Here is a 22,989-nt window from a genome sequence, read left to right on the forward strand (position 1 = left end):
CCCCATTAGCCTCCATATCCAAAGGATCATCCTCCGCCATTTCCGCCACCTCCAGCGTGATGCCACTACCAGTCGCATCTTCCCCTCCCTTCCCCTGTCAGCATTCCAAAGGGATCGTTCCCTCCGCGACACCCTGGTCCACTCCTCCATTACCCCCACCACCTCGTCCCTGTCCCATGGCACCTTCCCCTGCAATCGCAGGAGGTGTAATACCTGCCCATTTACCTCCTCTCTCCTCACTATCCCAGGCCCCAAACACTCCTTTCAGGTGAAGCAGCGATTTACTTGTACTTCTTTCAATGTAGTATACTGTATTCGTTGCTCACAATGTGGTCTCCTCTAAATTGGGGAGACCTAGGGCAAACTGGGTGACCACTTTGCGGAACATCTGCGCTCAGTCCGCAAGCAGGACCCTGAGCTTCCAGTTGCTTGCCATTTCAACACTCCCCCCTGCTCTCATGCTCACATCTCTGTCCTGGGATTGCTGCAGTGTTCCAGTGAACATCAACGCAAGCTCGAGAAACAGCATCTCATCCACCGATTAGGCACACTACAGCCTGCCGGACTGAACATTGAGTTCAATAATTTCAGAGCATGACAGCCCCCCATTTTACTTTCATTTTTAGTTATTTTTTCTTTTTTACATTTTTTACAATCTTTTTTTTGCATTTATTTCATTTCATCTTAGCTTGTTCAGTTTGCTTCCCCACTGTTCTTTTTTTCAGGTTTGCACTTGCTGCTGTTCAATATTCAGTCTGTTAACACCTAATCTGTACTAATGCTTTGTCTTTCAACACACCATTAACATATTGTTCGCCTTTACTCCGCCATGGTCAGCTATGTGGCCTTGTCCAATCTACACCTTCTCCTTTGTTATCTCTTGCCCCACCCCCACCTCACTTGCTTATAACCTGTGACTTTTCTAATATTTGTCAGTTCCGAAGAAGGGTCACTGACCCGAAACGTTAACTCTGCTTCTCTTTTCACAGATGCTGCCAGACCTGCTGAGTGGTTCCAGCATTTCTTGTTTTTATTTCAGATTTCCAGCATCCGCAGTATTTTGCTTTTATAAATTCTTCTGGCTCCACTTGAAATGGACCCACATTTGTCTTTGCTAATCTTTACCCTTTTACATACCTATAGAAACTTTTACAGCCCATTTTTATGTTTCTCGCTAGTTTACTCTCATATTCTATTTTCCCTTTCTTAATCTTTTTCTTGGTCCAGCTTGGCAGAATTCTGAAATCCTCATGCTTACCATTTTTTGGCAACTTTATACGCCTCTTCCTTTGCTCCAATACAATTCTTGATTTTTTTTCATTAGCCACGGTTGGAACACTTTCCTTGCTGGGGTTTATGCATGGAAGGAATGTATTTTTGTTGTAAACTATGCATTAGTTCTATAAATATTAGCTATTGCTTGTCTACCATCATACCTTTTAATGTAGTTTCCCAATCCACCATAACCAATTTGCCCTTCATACCTTCATAGCTTCCTTTGCTTAAATTTAAGACCCTAGTTTCTGATTGAACTACATCACTTTCAAACTTAAAGTAAAATTCTATTACATTATGGTCACTCTTTCCTAAAGGCTCCTTTACAACGAGATTATTAATTAGCCCATTCCCTAGTTGGTTCCTCAAAGTACTGCTCTAGAAAACCATCTTGCATAAATTCGTTCACCACAACATTAGTAGTAATAAAGTTTACCCAGTGTATATGTAGATTGAAATTCCCCTTCCTTACTATATTACCCTTGTTACATGCACCTCTAATTTCTTGATTTCTACAGTGATTTACATTACCACTGCTATTTGGTGGCCTACAGACAACTCCGACCAATGTTGTCTTCCCCTTACTGTTTCTTAGTTCCATCCAAACTGAGTCTATGGCTTGAAAGTTATGTTGCCGCTGTGCAAAAGATGGCGGCCTGCACACGTGGGCCACGATAGTAAAAGCAGCGGCTGATTTACATGGCCAGGGCGGACCACCGTACCCCACAATGACTTTGAAAGGGTGGGCCCTCTGTCCCCGGCAACGGCGTCTGGCGGCATTGCCATTTTTAAAGGGCTTCAAGCCCCTGCATGTAATTTGAATTTTTAAAGGAATAGAGACGTAAACTTTATTTGAAAAAAAATTAATAAAATTTTCAAGCCCCTCTCCTACTCCCCCAGTGACCAAACAATTCATTCCTTGGCCTCTCCCCACCCCCAAATAGTTACCTGACCTTTCCCCCACAAAGGTCACAAACTTTAATCTTTACCCCTTCCCACCACCCCATAGACCAATGAAATTAGTTTGACCCCGCTCCCCCCAGTCCTGCACCGAGGAACTTACCTGCTCCCCCGTCCCCACCAGTATTCCGCCTTACATCACTGGTTGGAGATCCGATGGTGCGGGAGTGCTGGCCACCGACCGCAATATTGGAGCAGGACAGTTGGCGGGACCAGGTAATTCATTAGTTTGTTCATTTACATTGATTAACATATTGAAATGGCAGTCCAGTTGCCGCGCGGCGGGGGGTGGGGGGGGCCGCCCCGATGCCTCGCCACCACCGGTAATATGGGGCCGGGCCCTCCCCATGTCGAAGCCCATGGCAGGCCTGTCCCGGAGGCATTTTCCATGCCCCCCACCCTGGCCCTGCCACGACCACCATGTCAGTGGGCTGGGGGGGGTCGGTAAAATTCAGCCCTATGTCTTGATCTTGAGAACTAAGGTCATCTCTCATTACAGTACTAATGCCCTCCTTAATTAACAGAGCTACCCCACTGCCTTTTCCCAGCTTTCTGTCCTTCCTGAATGTTACGTGCCCTTGGATATTCAGGTCCCAGCTTTGGTTTCCTTGTAGCCACATATCTGTAGTGTCTATTAGGTCATAGATATGAATTTCTATTTGAGCTGACAATTCATCTGCTTTATTGTAAATGCTGCAGACATTCAGATACAAGCCCCTTAATTCAGTTTTTTTTTTTTACTGTTTTTGTAAACTCTGGACCTATCTGCTGGCAGACTTTTAAGTTTGCAATCACTGTCCCTTCCTGCCATACTCTGATCATCATTACCTTTATTGCTACCTTGATCTATTGCTTTGTCATTTCCCTTTAATTTACTCAGTCTTCTCCGACATGATCCCTCCCCCCTCTATTTAGTTTAAAGGCCTCTCCACTTCCTTAGTTATATGATTCACTAGAACATTGATCCCAGCATAGTTCAGGTGCAGTCCGTCCCAATGGTAAAGCCTCCGCTTTGCCCAGTACTGGTGCCCGTGCCCCACGATCCGAAACCCACTTCTCCCGCACTAGTCTTTGAGCCATGTAATCATCTTTCTAATCTTATTTACAGTATTCCAATTTGCACGTGGCTGAGGTAACAATCCAGAGATTATTACCTTTGAGGTTCAGCTTTTTAATTTAGTGCCAAGCTCCTCATACTTCCTATGCAGAACTCTTTTCCTAGTCCTATCTATGTCATTGGTACCCACGTGGACCATGACCACTGGATCCTCCCCCTCCCACTGCAAGTTCCTCTCCAGCCCTCAGCAGATGTCCTGAACCCTGTCACCAGGCTGAGGCTGCTCCACTCCCACCTTCGCGATCACCTTACCTGCCTAACTCACAGGCACACCCTCCTGTCCCTGACCAAATCAGACAACACTATCCTAAGGGGTGTGACTGCCTTCGGGAACAAAGTGTCCAGCTAACTTTCCCCCTTCCTGATGCATCGCAATGTCTGCAGCTCGGCCTCCAGCTCATCTATTCTGAACCGAAGCTCCTCAAGCTGCAGACGCTTACTACAGATGTGGTTGCCATAGATTGCCGTGGCATCCAGGAGCTCCCACATACTGCAGTCATGACATATCACCTGTCCTGACATCTTTATTGTGTTAATTAAATTAAATGTATTTTTATTAATTAATTTATAGATCCCCTCTTCACTGAACTCCTTCACTCACCAAACTCCCTCCTTCGCACTCTGTGCACTCAAGCAGCACTCAGTGCAGACAAGCAGCACTCAGTGCAGAGAAGCAACACTCAGAGACCCCTGAGTTTATACTCTCTGAAAAACAATGATGAGTCAGGCTTGCTAGAGCTCTGCTCGAGCTCAGAAACAAGTTTAAGCTAGCTACCTAATTAACTAGTTATAGCTACTCTCAGAGAGCTTGTATATCCCTGTTTAAAAGTGGAAGAAACTTAACTTGCCTCTTAACTTAAACAGTAATTTTAGTTAATTGCTATATGTAAACAAAAACTAGACTTTAGAGAGAGATTAACCCTTATAATCCCATCACTCATCAAACTCCCTTCTTCACACTCTGTGTACTCAAGCAGCACTCAGTGCAGACAAGGAATTCATTGTGGAACCAATCTCAATATAGGTACAGAACTTTAATAATCATGTTGATTTACATATAATCTGAGTGCTTGTAGCACAGTCTCAGAAAATGAGAAAAAGCCTCCTCTCCAGTAGAATTGGAAATGCAGAGGCGAGTGTGCTCAAGCCTACTTGCCCAATTACGAGCACTCAAGGCTGTTCTTGAGCACGGCACTAGGGAATAGTCGTTTAAAAGTCCAAATAATGTTATGAGCAATCAGTCTAATAAATTTGAAAAGTACTCATTTACTTACACAATCTGCCAATTTTAGTATTAAACTGTAGAAATTAGGAAATATTCAGATCCATGTAACATTCACCTAATTTTGGTCCCACACAAAGTCCCAGTCAGATCTGAAGCTGGCATCAAAAGGGGATGTGGAAGGCACCTGCTCCATTTTGTAGCCAATGGGCATATCAAGTGCACAACGTGCTCAGAAAAATACATGTACGGTATTGGTAGAGGTGAGCCTTTCAGATGGGAGGTCATTTCGTGGACTTTGATTTTAACTTGTGAGTTTTTTCCCATTTCTTGGTGCTTTCTAATCCGATTTTCTTCTTTTAGGCATGTGAAGAGACAGTGACGATCGGCTGTGACCTTAAAATTTGGCTGCACTTCCTTACAGACATGCTGCAACACTGACCTACAAGATGGTTCTGTAGAGTGGCACAGAGAACAACTCAGAAGTGCCACTAAGAATCTGAAGGCAAGAATCTATGTCATTATCTCATCATTTCAAAGTATAGTTTAAGTCGTGTTATGAAAGTGCTTTCACCTTTTATTACATTTTTTTTGAGGACTTGAGTTTTAAAACTGAAAAGATTCCGTGTTGAAACAATATCATCACCAGGAACAGGATAAGCAAGCACTGGTATGTCAGGTAGTAAGGACAGTGAAGGGTGAAAGGGATAGCGTGGATGAGGCAGAAGGAGGCCTAGACAATTCTCAAATTGAATCTCCTACTATCCGGTTAGCTAATACTGAATTTTTAGGGAGATTGGACACTATGCTTTCGTAATTAGATGTAGAACATCAAGAAGACCTAACAAGGCTACTCACAACACTTAAAAGGAGTCTGTAGGGGCAAACCAGAATGTACCTTAGCCACATGATGTGGATGTAGGGGAGTCCTTTCCAATAAAACAGCATCCTTATCGCTTAAGTCCTGAGAAACAGGCCCGGGTAAAAATAGAAATCCAATACATGATGGAAAACCACCTAATTGAACCCAGTCAAAGCAACTGGGATTCCCCAATGGCGTTAGAGCCTACACCTGACAGTTCAACTAGATTCTACACAGACCACAGAAAGGTTAACGCAGTAACTAAGGCAGACTCTTACCCAATTCCTTGCTTGGAAGACTGTATTGATAGAGTAGGCAGTGCCACGTTTCTTACAAAAATAGATTTGTTAAAGGGATAATCTCAGGTTCCTTTAACACTCACTGCTAAAGAAATGTTGGCCTTTGACACACCAGACGGTCTTTTCCAATGCCAAGTGATGCCATTTGGGCTAAAAAATGCCCCAGCCACTTTTCAGAGACTAATGAAACAAGTGGTAGCCAGTGTTCTTAACTGTGTGGTTTACCTTGATGATGTGCTGGTATACAGTGACACTTGGAAGGAACATTTGGAACAACTAGAAGCTCTGTTTAGAAAATCACAATCAGCTGATTTAGTGATAAACCTTGCCAAAAGTGAATTTGCAAAAGCGAGAGTAACCTACCTCGGGCATCTCGTAAGGCATGGAGAAGTGTTGCCAAGAATAGCAAAGGTACGAGTATCGGTGGAATTCCCTACCCCTAAGACTAAGTGAGAAATCATGAGTTTTTTGGGGATGTGTGGTTTCTACTGCAAGTTTGTACCAAATTGTAGTACTATCGCTGTTCCACTGACAGATTTGCTACAAAAAAAACCACGGTATTGTGGTCGGGGAATGCCAAGCATCTTTTGAGAAGCTGAAAGCCATTTTGATTAATGAACCAGTGTTGGCTGCTCCAAATTTCACTAAGCCCTTCAAGGTAGTAATTGATGCTAGTGACCTGGGGGTTGGTCCTGTTAAAGGACGATGAGTCAGGCATAGAAAGGCCAGTGGGATATTTTTCCAAAAAGCTAAATCAACACCAAAAAAGATATTCAACAGTGGAAAAAGAAACCCTGGACTTATTGCTACCTCGTAAGCATTTTGAAATTTATGTCCGCCACAACTACAAAGAGACACTGGTATAGTCTGATCATAACCCCCTAGACTTTGTGGAAAAATTTAAAAACCAGAATGCCAGACTAATCTGATGGCGTTTACTATTGCAAGCTAATCACTTAAAGATTAACCACATTGCTGGGCAACATAATGTAATTGCGGATGCTATGTCTAGAATCTAACATTGCTTTGAGTTATCTGAGTGCACACATGGTACAAAGCAGAACTGTATCAGCTATCAGCCAAGAGTGAATGGATTGATTGTGTCAATGTGTTTTTTTCCCCTCTCATTTTCTGTTCTTTCACTCTTTGTAATGAAACACATTTAAAAATGTTGTTTCATTCCTCCAAGAATGGAGGAATTACGTAAGTGCTTCCATTTCTCATTAAATTTTTTGAGGACTTGTGTTTTAAAACTGAAAAGATTCCATGGATGTGTTTTATACCAAGTTCACAAAGGACATTTGAGATGTTGTTTGAAAACAACGTGTGCTGGAAATCATGTGCTTTAAGCTCAATAAACAACCTTGGTGACCAGTGGAAGATGTTTACAAAGAAGCCACATATCAAGGCTTATGGAGGTCAGGAGGTTGACTTTCTGTTTGGGGTTTGGATATTGTTTTCAGTTCAGCTGGGGTGTGAACTGTTTAGAAGACAGTTGGTGTTTTGCTTGCCAAGGAAAAAGAAACACAGCTCATTTAGCCTGCGCCTCTCCAAGAGACCCTGAGAAGGCCAATGTGTCAGCTCCTCTTTCCTCCTGCCTTTGGGAAAACCATGCGATTCAAGTGTGTGCTGGCTGAAACTCCTGATGCCACATGTCCTGGAAAGCTTACCAGATGACTTCTCGACATCTCCAGAACAAATTGCTACTGAAAAGATCCCAGTGACCCGTCTCCATATACCCAGATGCCAGACCAAAAAGGGACAACTTGCTTCCTTCCATATCTTCTCCTTTTTCTTCAAGATTTAGAAAGTATTTGGGCAAAGTATATTTTTTGTCTTTTTTTGGGTAATAGACATCTGCAGTGAGAATTTCTGTATTTTTTCAGTGTGTATGTGAGTGTGCATGTGGGGAATTTAAAAAACGGAATTTTCATATTTCAATCTGTGTTTTAATGGATAAGTCTTGTTCGATAATAAACTGATAATTTTTGTTGTTTGTTAAAGAAACCTGGTTGGTGTATTTTTTTCTGGGATAAAGAGTAGAGTATATGATTGACCACATCAGTAACTGGGTAAACATTTAAATATATGTTGCGACCTGTGGGGAAGTGGAACTAGAAAAGACAGTGCACGTCTCCCACCTCGGTTGTAACAGTCATTAATTATACATGAGCTGAGGTTATGATTCTATTATAAGGCTTTCTACAGGTTGTATCCTACCTTTGTCTTCCCAGATCCTGAAGGACCGACCAACATAAGTCCATGCCGGACAACTGTGGTTTCGTATAACTGAATGCACTTGGTCACAAAGCCTGCACAAGGTGAGAAACCATAATTGTCACTCTGCAAACTTGGTAGTGTAAAGTTCTCAGTGCATTTCATAGCATAGCATTTTACTCAGAGAGTAGTAGGGGCGTGGAACGCCCTGCCTGCAACAGTAGTAGACTCGCCAACTTTAAGGACATTTAAGTGGTCATTGGATAGGCATATGGATGAAAATGGAATAGTGTAGGTCAGATGGTTTCACAGGTCGGCGCAACATCGAGGGCCGAAGGGCCTGTACTGCGCTATAATGTTCTAATTCTAATTCTAATTAAATGCAAAGGGAGGTTTGAATTGACAACATACGTGTAATTTCCTGACTTTCTGCTTTCAGCAGGGAGCCTTGCCCATTGGAAGTGCATATTACATATTTTGGATTGTATGCACAATTTTCCAACCACTTAAAACCAATATTTGAAAAATTGTACGCAACATGCAGATGACTTTCTAATATGCATTCCTACTGGCCAAGGCTGCCAGCTGAAAGCACAAAGTCAGGAAATTACCTCTCATACCTTCACTGAGCTAGATCAGGCAAGTCATTTTCATCATCTCAATCTTCAGATACATTACATCTATAAATGACTGTTGCTGATACTTGTGAACAATTCTTCACACGTTCATAGGATTCAGTTCACTATTTTATGCCCTCCATTAGATAGCAAATAAAGAATTGTCATACTAACACATAGGGGGAATAATTTGTTTGCATAGCACCACCTATGCAGATTTACCTTCATTGATTACATTGAAGAAAGCCACACAGGCTGCACAGGTAGTGGCCCATGGGGAATCGACATAGTCTATGCAGCACCACTTGCAAACTAATTTTTTCAACTTGTTTACAGACTAATATCACAAACAGTATATTCTTGGCTTTTGTTTACAATGAGAAATGAGATACTGAATTTGCTTTTACAATCCCTTTTTCTTAATACCATTCCCTTTTGTGATGTAGAAGATCTATTGGGTTTATTAAGTCAAAAATGAAGGAATATCATTCTTAAACCCACTGCTGACAGCCTGGTTTCTATGTATAGTGTTTAGTATGGAAATGCACTGTATAGACCAGGAAGGTCAGAATTTTCTCATCTTAGCTGAGCAAGAAGGGCGGCACAGTGGCGCAGTGGTTAGCACCGCAGCCTCACAGCTCCAGCGACCCGGGTTCAATTCTGGGTACTGCCTGTGTGGAGTTTGCAAGTTCTCCCTGTGTCTGCGTGGGTTTCCTCCGGGTGCTCCGGTTTCCTCCCACAAGGCAAAAGACTTGCAGGTTGGTAGGTAAATTGGCCATTATAAATTGCCCCTAGAATAGGTAGGTGGTAGGGAAATATAGGGACAGTTGGGGATGTGGTAGTAATATGGGATTAGTGTAGGATTAGTATAAATGGGTGGTTGATGGTCGGCACAGACTCGGTGGGCCGAAGGGCCTGTTTCAGTGCTGTGTCTCTAAAACTAAAACTAAGAACTGGTTTTGGTGTCTCTGGGCTATTGAGGCAGGGATGAAATTAGCCAACATGTATGAACATCCTATGAGGACAGCATAGAGCTCAGTTCTAATTTATTCTTGCTTGAATAACCTATCAACATCCAAAAGGACAGTACAAGGGTGAGGTGCTGGAGTGTGGCCAGGGCCTTTGTATTAGTCATCACTTGCAAAAAAGATCAGGAGACCAAAATTCAGTTGAAATCTGGGGGCCTCATGATAATCTTACACCCAGACTTACAAGTATGGCAGCATTGTCAGGCCTGGAGGCCTGAGAGGGCCTCTTGCTGTGACTGTCACTTGATGGGAACACTGCAAAGCAGCTTCGGGTGTCCATAAGTTAGCTCTCTGCAACAACAGCTCAGCCTGCAAAATGGGCAACTTGAAAAATAATGTGCAGCTGTCTGCCATGTAAGCTTCATTGAATACATGGAGGTGAATCACTTTCATGGCAGAGATGCACATGCAAACCCTTCAGCCACGAAGGTGCAACTATGAGCGAGTTTTTAAAAATAGTAGTGATGTAAATTCATGCTGTGCTATACCAGCTACACACTTGTTTGAAATTCTTTTGTTCATTTAAAGTAAACAGATTAATACCACCATTGAAATAGCAGGCATAAGAGGCACAAAGCAGAGGGAACAGAAGTTGGGGTGACCCTTCCTTAGTGCTATGCTATCGACTGGAATGAGGGGAGTTGGGGGAGGGGTCACTGGTGCTTCTTCCACCCATGCACCTGGCATTATGAGATTAGATTAGATTAGATTAGATTAGATTAGAGATACAGCACTGAAACAGGCCCTTCGGCCCACCAAGTCTGTGCCGAACATCAACCTCCCATTTATACTAATCCTACACTAATCCCATATTTCTACCAAACATCCCCACCTGTCCCTATATTTCCCTACCACCGACCTATACTAGTGACAATTTATAATGGCCAATTTACCTATCAACCTGCAAGTCTTTTGGCTTATGACGTCACTTTTGAGGGGTGTCAGTGGGATTCCTAGCACTCCCAACATATGCTGCTGTAAAAGCTGGCATTAAGTATGCCCATAGGAAGTAAAATGTACTTGCTGTTTTTAGCAGTGCACAAGCCCCACAATTCCAGCTGCAAAACAGCAAATTGTCCCATAGAAATTGTTTGCCATTCGAATTGGGGGAGCAGCAGCTGTAAAGGTATGGCTGATAAAAAGCAGATGCTCCACCATGCTGCACTTTAGGCAGCGCAACAGCATTGCTAGAATTATTATGCATTTTTTAGCTATAGGCACCGACCTGAGCGAAGAAGAAATAGAGCTACTGCAAGAAATTATTTATGCAATTTGATTGGTCAGTTTTCTCATCCCTGTTAGTGAATGGCAACTTATATAAAAAAAACCTGAGGGATTTGGCCCATCTGTCCTCAGTTGGTTGCCTGCTCCTTATTGATAACTTTTACAACTATTAAAACATTCTCAAATGACCAATTTTGTAATCAATTGGTAATTTAACACATAAGTGGTAGTTTGAACCAATCACAACTCTTTTTTCCCTTTGGACATGTGACGCCTTGAAGATTTAACATCTCTTAGGCCACATTTTTAGGTGCAATATCTTTGATAAGTTGAATGCTATTGATATATGTCAAATTCAAGAGGGCTGATTGTAACTGCCCACCTCTTCCCCTACTCTCTCCACCCTGGCACAAAACATAGAGGGGGTGAAACTGATCTACTTCAGCAGTGTGAAAGGGGTTTATAGCAGATCAATGGAAGTCAACAGAAAAGAAAATGGAGTATGGTGTAAAACAGACTGCCAATTCTCTATGAGCCTGTTTTGCACTACAGGTGTAGACCCAGATTGCGATCAAGTTCAGCCCCTGGATTTCCTGGCAGCACCGATGAGTGGAAAGGACAGGAAATGAGATGCAACTGTAGGCTTCTCAGGGATTGGGGCCTTCTGGTACCCAATGGAGATTGGCAATCTGAAGGTGCTGATGGTATTTAAATATTCTGAAAGGGACATAGGGGATGAATGCAGAATGTCCCTTCCAGCAACTTTCCCATTGTTCCAAGGAACCCTAGAGAGTCTCTGGTCGACAGAGGTTGGGAGCAGGTCACAGTGCTATGTTTCCTGTGCACTCATGTGCTGGGGTGCCAAGCCAATGTTTCTCTTATGAAGTGAGGCAGACTACCAGGAATATTCCCTCTTGTCTCATTAATGTGCCTCCCAACTCTAACTGTGCCTCACGCAGGCACAGGTCAAGCTGTAAGCCCTGGAAATCATGGGACAACAAATAAAGGGAGGAACTTGGGTGATCCAAAGACAAGCATTAGTAAAATTGACCCCAAGATTTTCAATTATATGGCTAAATCTTTGTGTTTTACTTAAAGAAAAACATTGTGGTATTGCATTTCTAGTATTCAGATTTGTCTTCTAACCCCCCCGCCCCCCCCCCCCACTCAAGGGCATTTGTTTTTTTGACATGTAAAGTAACTGACCATTGACATCTTTTAGAATTTTCTTAGTACAGGTTTTTCGAATGGATTTCTCCAGAATGCCATAGTCAACGGGTTCTTCCTTGATCATGGGGAAGAGATCAGACACAATACCATTGAAGAGTTTGAGGTCATCTTGTAGGAACTTGGGCACATTCACATCACGGATGGCTCTCAGACATATCAGCTCCTGAAACACAGTACAATTTTTATTTCAAAGAAACCAGGTTGAGAGTCACAAGATATGTGAATATTTTTGCATTTGTTTTACTTCTAACTACAGTTGATTTTGATGTGGCCATTTTTTTTGTTCATTGATAGAGTTGATATGTAGCTGCTATTTATTAAGGCTAATGGAGGCCTCAGTGTTTGCAAGTAACCTTGAGTGGAATCTACTTACATATATGTAGGTTCAAGCACCATTGCATTCAGTTCTAAGCCATACTAATTATTTGGCTGAGTCAAAACTACAAAATCTCATAGGCAGCAAACTGAGAAGGGATAGTAAAGTCTGGGCTGTTCCTGACATCTTATGATAAACAGCAACAGGGAACATTGAATGGGAGCTGAGGAACAGGTCATGGGAGGTATTTTAACCCCCAGGATCAGCAGGAAGGGGGTTAAATTCTTTAAAATGGGAAACCTGACCCCAAACCTTGGTGAGCATGACTACTTCTGATTTAACTGGGGTAGCTTGCGGGGTAAACGAGTAGCGTAAGACCATAAGAACATAGGAAGTTGAAGCAGGAGTAGGCCATTTGGCCCCTCGAGCCTGCTCCATTATTTAATAAGATCATGGCTGATCTGATTGTGGCCTTAACTCCACTTTTCTGCCTGCCCCCCCCCACCCCGCCCCCATAACCCTGCACTCCCTTGTAGATCAAATATCTGTCTAGCTCAGCCTAGAATATATTCAATGACCCAGTCTTCACAGCCTCCACTGCCCTTTGGGAAGAGAATTCCAAAGATTAACGACCCTCTAAGAGAAGAAATTCATCTTCATCTCCGCCTTAAACGAGAGACTCCTTATTTTGAAATTGTGCCCCCTAGTTCTAGATACCCCACGAGGGGAAACATCCTCTCAGTATCTACCTCTTCATCCCAGGAATCAACCTAGTGAACCTTCTCTGAACTTTCTCCAATGCAAATATATTCCTCTTTAAATAAGGAGACCAAAATAGTACAAAGTACTCTGGGTGTGGTCTCACCAGCTACAGTTGTAGCAGGACTTCCTTACTTTTATATTCCATCCCCTTTGTAATAAAGGCCAACATTACACTTACCTTCCTAATTACTTGCTGTACCTGCATGCTAACTTTTTGTGAGCATGGAGAGAGGATTCATGTACGAGGATACCCAGATCCTTTTGTATGGCAGCATCTGTAGTCTATTTAAATAATATTCTACTTTTCTACACTTCCTGACAAAGTGGACAACCTCACATTTTCCCACACTATACTCCATCTGCCAAATTTTTTCCCACTCACTTAAGCTATCTATATCCCTTTGCAGATGTTTTGTGCCCTCCTCACAACTTGCTTTCCTACCTATCTTTGTATCGTCAGCAAATTTGGCTACAATATACTTGATCACTTCATCCAAGTCATTAATATAGATTGGAAATAGTTGAGGCCCCACCACTGATCCTTGTGGCACTCCACTAGTCACAGTTTGCCAACCTGAAAATGACCCATTTTATCCTGACTCTCTGTTTCCTGCGAGTTAGCCAATCCTCTCTCCATGCTAATATATTATCCCCAACACCATGAGCTCTTATCTTGTGCAGTAAGCTTTTATGTGGCACCTTATTGAATTCCTTTTGGAAATCAAATACACTATAGCTACTGGCTCCCCTTTATCCATCCTGCCTGCTGTACAGAACCTTAGTTAGGGCACACTTGGAATATTGCGTGCAATTCTGGTCGCCACACTGCCAGAAGGATGTGGAGGCTTTGGAGAGGGTACAGAGGAGGTTTACCAGGATGTTGCCTGGTCTGGAGGGCATTAGCTATGAGGAGAGGTTGGAAAAACTCGGATTGTTTTCACTGGAACGACGGAGGTGGAGGGGCGACATGATAGAGGTTTACAAAGTTATGAGCGGCATGGACAGAGTGGATAGTCAGAAGCTTTTTCCCAGGGTGGAAGAGTCAGTTACTAGGGGACATAGGTTTAAGGTGCGAGGGGCAAAGTTTAGAGGGGATGTGCAAGGCAAGTTTTTTTTACACAGAGGGTGGTGAGTCCCTGGAACTTTCTGCCAGGGGAGGTGGTAGAAGCAGATACGATAGCGACATTTAAGAGACATCTTGACAAATACATGAATAGGAAGGGAATAGAGGGATATGGGCCCCGGAAGTGCAGAAGGTGTTAATTTAGGCAGGCATCAAGATCGGCGCAGGCTTGGAGGGCCGAATGGCCTGTTCCTGTGCTGTACTGTTCTTTGTTCTTTGTTACATCCTCAAAGAACTCTAATAAATATGTCAAACACAATTTTCCTTTCATAAAACCATGTTGACTCTGCTTGATTGTCTTATGATTTTCTAAACATCCTATGATACATCCTTAGTAATGGATTCCCAGTGACTGATGTTAGGCTAACTGGCCTATAGTTTCCTATTTTCTGTCTCCCTCCTTTCTTGAATATAGATATTACATTTGGAGTTTTCCAGACTGCTGGGACCTTTCCAGAATCTAGGGAACTTTGGAAGATTACAACCAATGCATCCACTATCTCTGCAGTCACATCTTTTAAGACCCTAGGATGCAGACCATCAGGTCCAGGGGACTTGTCAGCCTTTGGTCCCATTTGTTGCCCTAGTACTTTTTCCCTAATGCTAATGATAATTTAAAGGTCCTCCCTCCATTTTGCCCCTTGATTTTCGACTATTCTGGGAATTTTTCTATGTCTTCTTCTGAGAATACAGATAGAAAATACTTAACAGTCTCTGCTATTTCGTTGTTTCCTGTTATTATTTCCCCAGTCTCATCCTCTAAGGGAGCAATTTTTACTTTAGCTACTCTCTTCCTTTTTATATACTTGTATACTTTTTATAACCTGCTCTTGTCAGGCGGGTCAGTAGTTTTAATATGTTAATGAGGCTTCATATCTCAGGTTTTAGCAGCCGTTTGGGTTTAATGGTTGCAGGCTGGATTTCCCAGGGCTCAGGAAACCGCCAGCTAAAGGGAGGTGAGAACCGCTGGATCCAGCAGGACAGTACTTTTCCAGCACTGCTTGTGGGCAAGGAGCAGGAGTGCTTACCCCAGTCCCTGAAGCTAACCTGCCATGATGTGCTTCCCTCCCCACAATTTGATGCCAAACCCCTCACAATCTGATGTTGATTCCCTGCAATCCAACGCTGACCTCCACGCCCACCCCCCCCAGCAATCCGATCCTTCCCACAATCCAATGGCGACCAACTTTCCCCCACCATGGTCCATTCCCGTGATCCAATTCCCCCCTGCAATTCAATCATCTCTACCCCATACTTATCACACGTCCCTCCCCTCCTCTGCAATCTAATTCCTCTGTGATCCATGCCAAACCCCTGAGGATAGATGCCAACACCCCCCGCAATTTGATCACTCCCACAATCTGATCTCTCCAGCTCCAATCCCCATGATCCGATCCTCCCCTGACATTCCCGATTCCCCCTGCGATCTCTCCCTCCCTCCTCACCTGTCCCCAGCTGCAGCTTTCTAGCACAGGCCTCCCATTCTAGCCAGCTGCCAGCCAGGAAACAAAGAAAAAAACTAAAATGAGGTCCTGTTGTTAAATTTGGTAGGACCTCAGCATTCCCCAGCTTTCTGAATTTCCTGATCATGAAAATTTGTTGCATTCCCTTCCCATCTGCTAGTAAATATCTGTCTTCCTGATAGTCATAGAAGTGCATAAAATTGCAAGGGGAAAAACACCAAAACTAAGCTATTATATGCATTAGCATACAAGCAGAGGAAAGCCACCCTGTTCTGGAAGTCAGCTCCTACAAATGCCTAATGAGTGAGGTAATTGCAACACATTCTTTTCAGACATATTGGGCAGAATTTTGCCGCCAGTGAGGAAGTCCCGATGTTGGGATGCAAAGCGGTTGGCTTAGCTGTGCGGACGTCAAGTGGAAGAGGAAATACAATTTTATCAGGGCCATAGAGTTAATGGCCAGCAGGAATGGAAGTCGGCCAATAACGTTGAGTGGGCAGGGGGTGTAGTATAAGGATGTAAAGAGTTAATGCTGAAGACAGTGAGAGCAACCCCTCCCATTGTAACAGTGATGATATCATAGTCACATGAGGTTAGGCTGTGGAGAAGAGAGAACAGCACCAAGGATGCCGGCTTAGGAAGCTTGATGAGCGTGTATATAGTATTACGTAAATAGTAAACTGTTCTTAGTCGACCTTATCCTGAGTCTGATTAGGGTCTGCATTGGTACATCCAAGTCCAGTGATCAGGTCTGAGTTTCAGCATGGGGTGACGGTCCAGGATCGGGTTTGTATGAGGCCAGTTATGGTTAACGGTGCACTGGATCAAAACCACGGTTAGAGAAGTCGATCTCTGGCGAAGAGCTGACTCGAGAGTCGGGTGGAGTCGGCAGCCATTGCTGAGCCAGACCACGGAGAGAAAGTGCGGAAAAAGTTGGAAAGTACGGGAAATCCCGAAAAGACCGTGAACACCTCCATTCAAGCCTGCAAGATTTTATAACAAAGGAGAACACCCTAGAAAGTCTTACTAAAGTGAAGACAGTAACATGGATTCAAAATTTCGAATGGCAGTAGGTTTTCAAGATCCAGAAGGTCCCAATCAGGTTCAAAATTGGTCTATTTCAGTGTTGTCCATCATATGGCCCGTGAGCCAGGATCCGGCCCGTGGATGCAAACTATACCCAGGGCTGTTCCTCATCTTCCTCAGGGCTCTGTGACTGGAGATGGGAAATTTCCCTTTGTCTTCTTCTTGCAGAGCAGCCTTTTTCAAAACATCACGTTGTCAGTTTCACAGCTCAGCTGCTGAAGCAGGAACATGTTTTCCAACTTTGACAGATTCTGGTTTTTCCGACTGTTTTTAAAAGCAGGCTGGAAAACCTCGAATCTGTCCGATGTTGGGAAGCGTGTTCCTGCTTCAGCAGCTGAGCCGTGAAACTCAGCACGATGTTTTTAACAAACTGACCCAGCACAAAGCTGCTATGCTGAGCGCTCCCGCTCAGTGCAACTGTCAGAGAGAGGGAGAGAGCGGGACAGAGAGAGAGTGAGGGCAGAGAACAGAGAGGAAGGGGGAAAAACAGAGAGGGGGGACAGAGAGAGAGGGGGAAACAAAGAGAGAGAGGTGAAAACAAAGAGAGGGGAACAAAGAGACAGGGGAACAGAGAGAGAGAGGGGAACAGAGAGAGGGGGGAACCGAGATAGGGGGACCAAGAGAGAGTGAGGGGGAGGACAGAGAAAGGGGGGGAAGGCAGAGCTGGGGAAACAGAGAGGGGGGAAGCAGAGAGAGGGAATCAAAGAGAGAGGGGAACAGAGAGAGAGTGAGGGGGAAACAAAGAAAGAGAGAGGAAAACAAAGAGAGAGAGGGGAACAGCGAGACAGTGAGGGGGAGAACAGAGAAAAGGGGGTAGGGGGAAAGCAGAGAGGGGGAACAGAGAGGGGGGAACAAAGAGAGGGAGGGAAACAAAGAGAGAGAAGGGAACAGAGAGAGAATGAGAGAGGGGGTAACAGAGAGAGGGGGACAGATAGAGAGTGAGAAGAAGAGAGAGAGGGGAAAACAGAGAGGGGGAAACAAATAGAGAGAGGGGAACAAAGAGAGAGAGAGGGGAACAAAGAGAGAGAGAGGGGAACAGAGAAAGAGAGGGGGGAACAGAGAAAGAGAGGGGGGAACAGAGAAAGAGAGGGGGGAACAGAGAAAGAGAGGGGGGAACAGAGAAAGAGAGAGGGGAACAGAGAGAGATAGGGGAACAAAGAGAGAGAGGGGAACAAAGAGAGAGAGGGGAACAAAGAGAGAGAGGGGAACAAAGAGAGAGGGGGAACAAAGAGAGAGGGGGAACAAAGAGAGAGAGGGGAACAAAGAGACAGTGAGGGGGAGAACAGAGAAAGGGGGGAAGCAGAGAGTGGCGTAGAGAGAGAGGCGGGGGAAACAAAGAGTGGGAGGGAAACAAAGACAGTAAGGGTGAGGGGGAAACAAAGAAAGAGAGAGAGGGAAACAAAGAAAGAGGGGAACAGAGAGAGAGTGAGGGGGTAAACAAAGAAAGAGAGGGGAACAGAGAGAGAGAGGAGGAAAACAGAGAGAGGGGGACAGATAGAGAGCGAGGGAGAGATCAGTGAGAGGGGGGAAAATAGAGAGGGGGAAACAAAGAAAGGGAGGGGAACAGAGAGGGGGCAACAGAGAGAGAGAGGGGGGAACAAAGAGAGAGAGAGGGGAACAAAGAGAGAGGGGAACAGAGAAAGTGAGGGGAACAGAGAGAGAGGGGAACAGAGAGAGAGGGGAACAGAGAGACAGAGAGGGGAACAGAGAGAGAGGGGAACAGAGAGAGAGGGGGAACAAAGAGAGAGGGGGGGAACGAGGAGAGAGGGGGGGAACGAGGAGAGAGGGGGGGAACGAGGAGAGAGAGGGGAAAAGAGAGAGGGGAAAAGAGAGATGGGGAACAGAGAGGGGACAGAGAGAAAGTGAGGGGGAAAACAGAGAGGGGGAAAACAGAGAGGGGGAAAACAGAGAGGGGGAAAACAGAGAGGGGGATCAAAGCGAGAGGGGGATCAAAGAGAGAGAGGGGAACAGAGAGTGAGTGAGGGGAGAAACAAAGAAAGAGAGGGGAACAGAGAGAGGAGAACAGAAAGAGAGTGAGGGGGGAGAACAGAGAAAGGGGGCAAACAGAGTGCGGGGAATAGAGAGAGAAAGGGGGAACGAAGAGAGAGGGGGAAACAAAGAGAAAGAGACGGGGAACAGAGAGAGGGGACAGAGAGAAAGTGAGTGGGAAAACAGAGAGGGGGGGAACAGAGAGAGGGGGGATCAAAGAGAAAGGGGTTCAGACAGAGGGGGAACAAAGAGAGGGGAAGAGAGAGAGAGAGAGAGAGAGAGAGAGAGAGAGAGAGAGAGAAAGAGAGAGAGAGAGAGAGAGAAAGAGAGAGAGAGAGAGAGGGGAAGAGAGAGAGAGAGAGAGGGGAAGAGAGAGAGAGAGAGAGGGGAAGAGAGAGAGAGAGAGAGGGGAAGAGAGAGAGAGAGAGAGAGAGAGAGGGGAAGAGAGAGAGAGAGGGGAAGAGAGAGAGAGAGAGAGAGAGAGAGAGAGAGAGAGAGAGAGAGAGAGAGAGAGAGAGAGAGAGAGAGAGAGAGAGAGAGAGAGAGAGAGAGAAACAGAGAGAGCGAGGCGAAAAACAGAGAGGGGAGAAACAAAGAGAGAGAGGGGAAAACAAAGAAAGAGAGGGGAACAGAGAGAGGGAGACAGAGAGAGAGGGGTGAACTGAGAGGGGATAACAGAGAGAGGGGAAAACGGAGAGAGGGGGATAACAGAGAGAGAGGGGGATAACAGAGAGAGAGGGGGCAAAACAGAGAGAGAGGGGGCAAAACAGAGAGAGAGGGGGCAAAACAGAGAGAGAGGGGGCAAAACAGAGAGAGAGGGGGCAAAACAGAGAGAGAGGGGGCAAAACAGAGAAAGAGAGAGGGAAAACAGAGGGGGGGGGGGATAGAGAGAGAGGGGGGTCGGGGCAGAGAACACAGAGAGCGAGGACAACATGGGGAGAGAGAGAGAGAGAGAGAGAGAGAGAGATCATGATCACTTTTGACAGATGGATCTCTATCCAGAATACTCTGCATCGCTACTTCAAGTGTGCAGGCAAAGACTGACTACATATGCAAGCAAAAATAATGCCAGGTATGTTACTAAATCAGTCTTCAAAATAGTGATGAGAAAGTAAGTCAATAAATTAGTCTTCTCATTTAAAACTTCTTCACAAAAAAATGCACATTTGTTGTTGTTTTTATTAGTAAGATACATTTTTTAATGGCTTTATCTTTCAAAATTTGCTCACCAGCTCCCAGGGCCGAGCAAATATCATAATGTGACCCTCTGCTCGAAAAGATTGGTCAACCCTGGTCTATTTGGAGGAAGAGATTCCTAAAGTTCAGGATTGCTTCACAACTCCATGTGAAGTCAGAAGTTGAACAGGTCAACACCCTTTTATATTCAATAGGTGCGATTGCGGACAACGTAATTATGAGGCAAGGGGTAAACAAGGCTTCTGATAAATTTGAAGATGTGCTTCAAGTTTTTGATAAATATTTTAATTCTCGCAACAATAAAATCCTGGAACAGGCCAAATTTAATGAACAGGCACAGAAGATATGCCAATCCTTAGATTCTTATATTAATGATCTATAACGTTTGGAAGAGGGATGCAAATATGATGAATTAAAGGCAGAACTAATCAGAGATCGAATAGTTGTCGGCGTAGCTGATTAATCTTTTTCAGACCTTCTGGACAGCGGACATCTAAGTAAATGGACACCTCACGAATTTTAAACTGGACACAGATGCTCGCGTCACAGTTCTGTCAGACCAAGAGCCATAGTTGATGAGACATTGCCTACAACGCGCAGACACACAGTTGCATGTTCCAGGTGCAATGCAATTGAGAGTAAAAGGCAAACTACAGGCAACCCTCCAACACAGAGGGTGACAAATCGTGGAGACCTTATATGTCTTGTATAATCAAGACATTTTTCTTACTGAGTAGAAAAGCATGCTTAGACCTTCATTTGATCAAGAAGATAGACGAAGTCAAGCAAACAGGGGTAAAGAATCGCTTCCAAGCAGAATACCCGAAGCTGTTCACAGGACTCGGAAGACTCAAGACGGAGTACAGAATCACATTCCAGGAAGGGGCCAGGCCAGGGTGTATCTTTACACCCAGAAAGATACCTCACCCATTATTAAGCAAAGTTCAAGACCAATTAGAAGAGATGACTAGAATGGGCGTTATCTCTCCTGTAACACAACCAATGGAGTGGTGTTCAGCCATTTGCGTGGATTTAAAACAGCTCAACAAAGCAATAGCATGTGAAATTCACCCAATGACAACTGTTGATGACAGCTTAGCGAAACTCTCTCAGAACACCATGTTTCCAAAACTTGATGCCAATAGTGGGTTTTGGCAGTTACCCCTAGATGAGACCTCAAGATTACTGACTACATTTATAATGCCTTTCAGGAGATTTTGTTTTAATAAGTTACATTTGGAATAACTTCTTCACCAGAGATCTTTCAAAGGTCTATGTCTAACATCTTAGAAGGGCTCAAGGGAGTTATTTGTCAAATGTATGACATCCTGATACATCAGCAGTCAGTAGAGGTACATGACCAAAGAGCTCAAACAGTTCAACAGAGACTTCAAGACACAGGACTTACTCCAAACAAGAAGTGTGAATTTTCCAAGACCTCAATTCGTTTCTTGGAACACAGTGAACAGAGAAGGCATAATGGCAGATCCATAGAGGACAGGGGCCGTTACAAAAGTTCCTACTCCTATTACCATTCAGCAGCTCCAGAGAATAGTAAAGCGGAATGGTAAACCAACTATCAAAGTTTCTATCTCACTTAGCACAGATAGCTGATCCACTGAGATAACTCCTCAGAAAACAGAAATCATGGTGTTGGAAATTGAATAAACGGCCAGCAGGCATGGGAGTTGGCCAGTAACGCCAAGTGGACAGGATGTAGTATAATGATGTAAAGGGTTAATGCTGAAGACAGTGAGAGCAACCCCTCCCACTGTAACAGTGATGATGTCATAGGCACATGAGGTTAGGCTGGAGAGGAGTAGCACGAAGGATGCTAGCTTAGGAGGCTTATGTGAGTGTATATAGTATAATGTAAATAATAATCACTTCTTAGTTGACCTTATCTGAGTCTCAGACTTTCTCCAGCATGTCCCTGTTATACTACTAAATACAATACACAATAGGGAGAAGCATCAGCACCTAACAAACAGGCACCATATTTAAAGCGGAGGCAGCACTCTGTGATAAAGCAGCACAAGGAGCCTGACAAATGTGGCGGCAGTGAAATGGCAGCATCTAGAGGACGGGTGGCGCCCAGGTTCAGTGATGCTTCCCTGGAAGTGCTTCTCCAAGTGGCAAGGGAGTGGAGGGAAGTCCTCTACCCTTGAGACAGCAGGGGGAGGCCAGCAAGGCAGAACATGAGGGCAAGGCTGCAGATTGCTGTGGAGGTTAGCAGCCGCAGGGTGGTCACATGGATGTAATTGCAGTGCTGGAAGAGAATCAATGATCTGATGCAGTCAGGAAAGGTGAGTGGATATGATAACATTAAGCTTGCAGCCTTGAATGTCCCAAAAAGTACAGGTAAAATGTGGGAAGAGGATGCCCACCAGCATCCATCAGCCAAGACCAAGCACCAGCACTCGCTGTCAGATATATAGCCATCTCTCAGTGGAGGACACTGGTCAGTCAGAGTTGACCATTGCACTGCCAATACTGAATGCCCGAATGCAGCAGGCAACCCTGTGGCGCAATGATGGACATTGAGGCAGCCACCAACGTAGGCATTTAGCATGACTATGAGGACAAGTTACAATGTGTACTTCTGTGTTTGCAGAAGAGAGTTCATAATGCTATAGAAAGACGAAGGACTGGAGAAGACGTGTCATATCTCGCGGTGCTGACTCCAATGGAAGAGGAGGTGATGGAGCTAGGTGGCCTGGAAGGACAGCCTATTGCTGATGGTGAGTCGGTTGAGGAGCCAAGAGACAATGAGTAAAGTAATGGAAGCAGCCATTAAACCTTCTGGTGAGCAACAACTCTAGCATTCCTGTGCCCATCACTGAATACAGGGAGCTCGAGTTGAAGGGCAGTCAGAAGGAGGTGATGGAACCTGCAGTGCCCTCACATCACTCTTTACTCTCTCACAGGTCAAGCAGAAGACGAGGCAGCAGCCGAGCCTGTGGGAGAGCTTGACATCTCAGAGGAGGAGGAGACATCTGAGA

General features: G+C 44.5%; 1 protein-coding gene across 1 annotated transcript in view; it reads right to left on the reverse strand.

Moving 5' to 3' along the window:
- dnah1 (dynein, axonemal, heavy chain 1) overlaps nt 1-22,989 on the reverse strand; it is a 697,254-nt gene that overhangs the window by 397,827 nt on the left and 276,438 nt on the right. Inside the window, exons 34-35 of the mRNA XM_068051405.1 lie at nt 12,028-12,214; nt 7,956-8,047 (exon numbers count right to left, since the gene is read on the reverse strand). Coding sequence (XP_067907506.1) covers nt 7,956-8,047; nt 12,028-12,214 — 279 coding nt within the window. The remainder of the gene's footprint in view (nt 1-7,955; nt 8,048-12,027; nt 12,215-22,989) is intronic.

This window comes from Heterodontus francisci, chromosome 19, assembly GCF_036365525.1.
Source record: "Heterodontus francisci isolate sHetFra1 chromosome 19, sHetFra1.hap1, whole genome shotgun sequence".
Lineage (NCBI taxonomy): Eukaryota > Metazoa > Chordata > Chondrichthyes > Heterodontiformes > Heterodontidae > Heterodontus > Heterodontus francisci.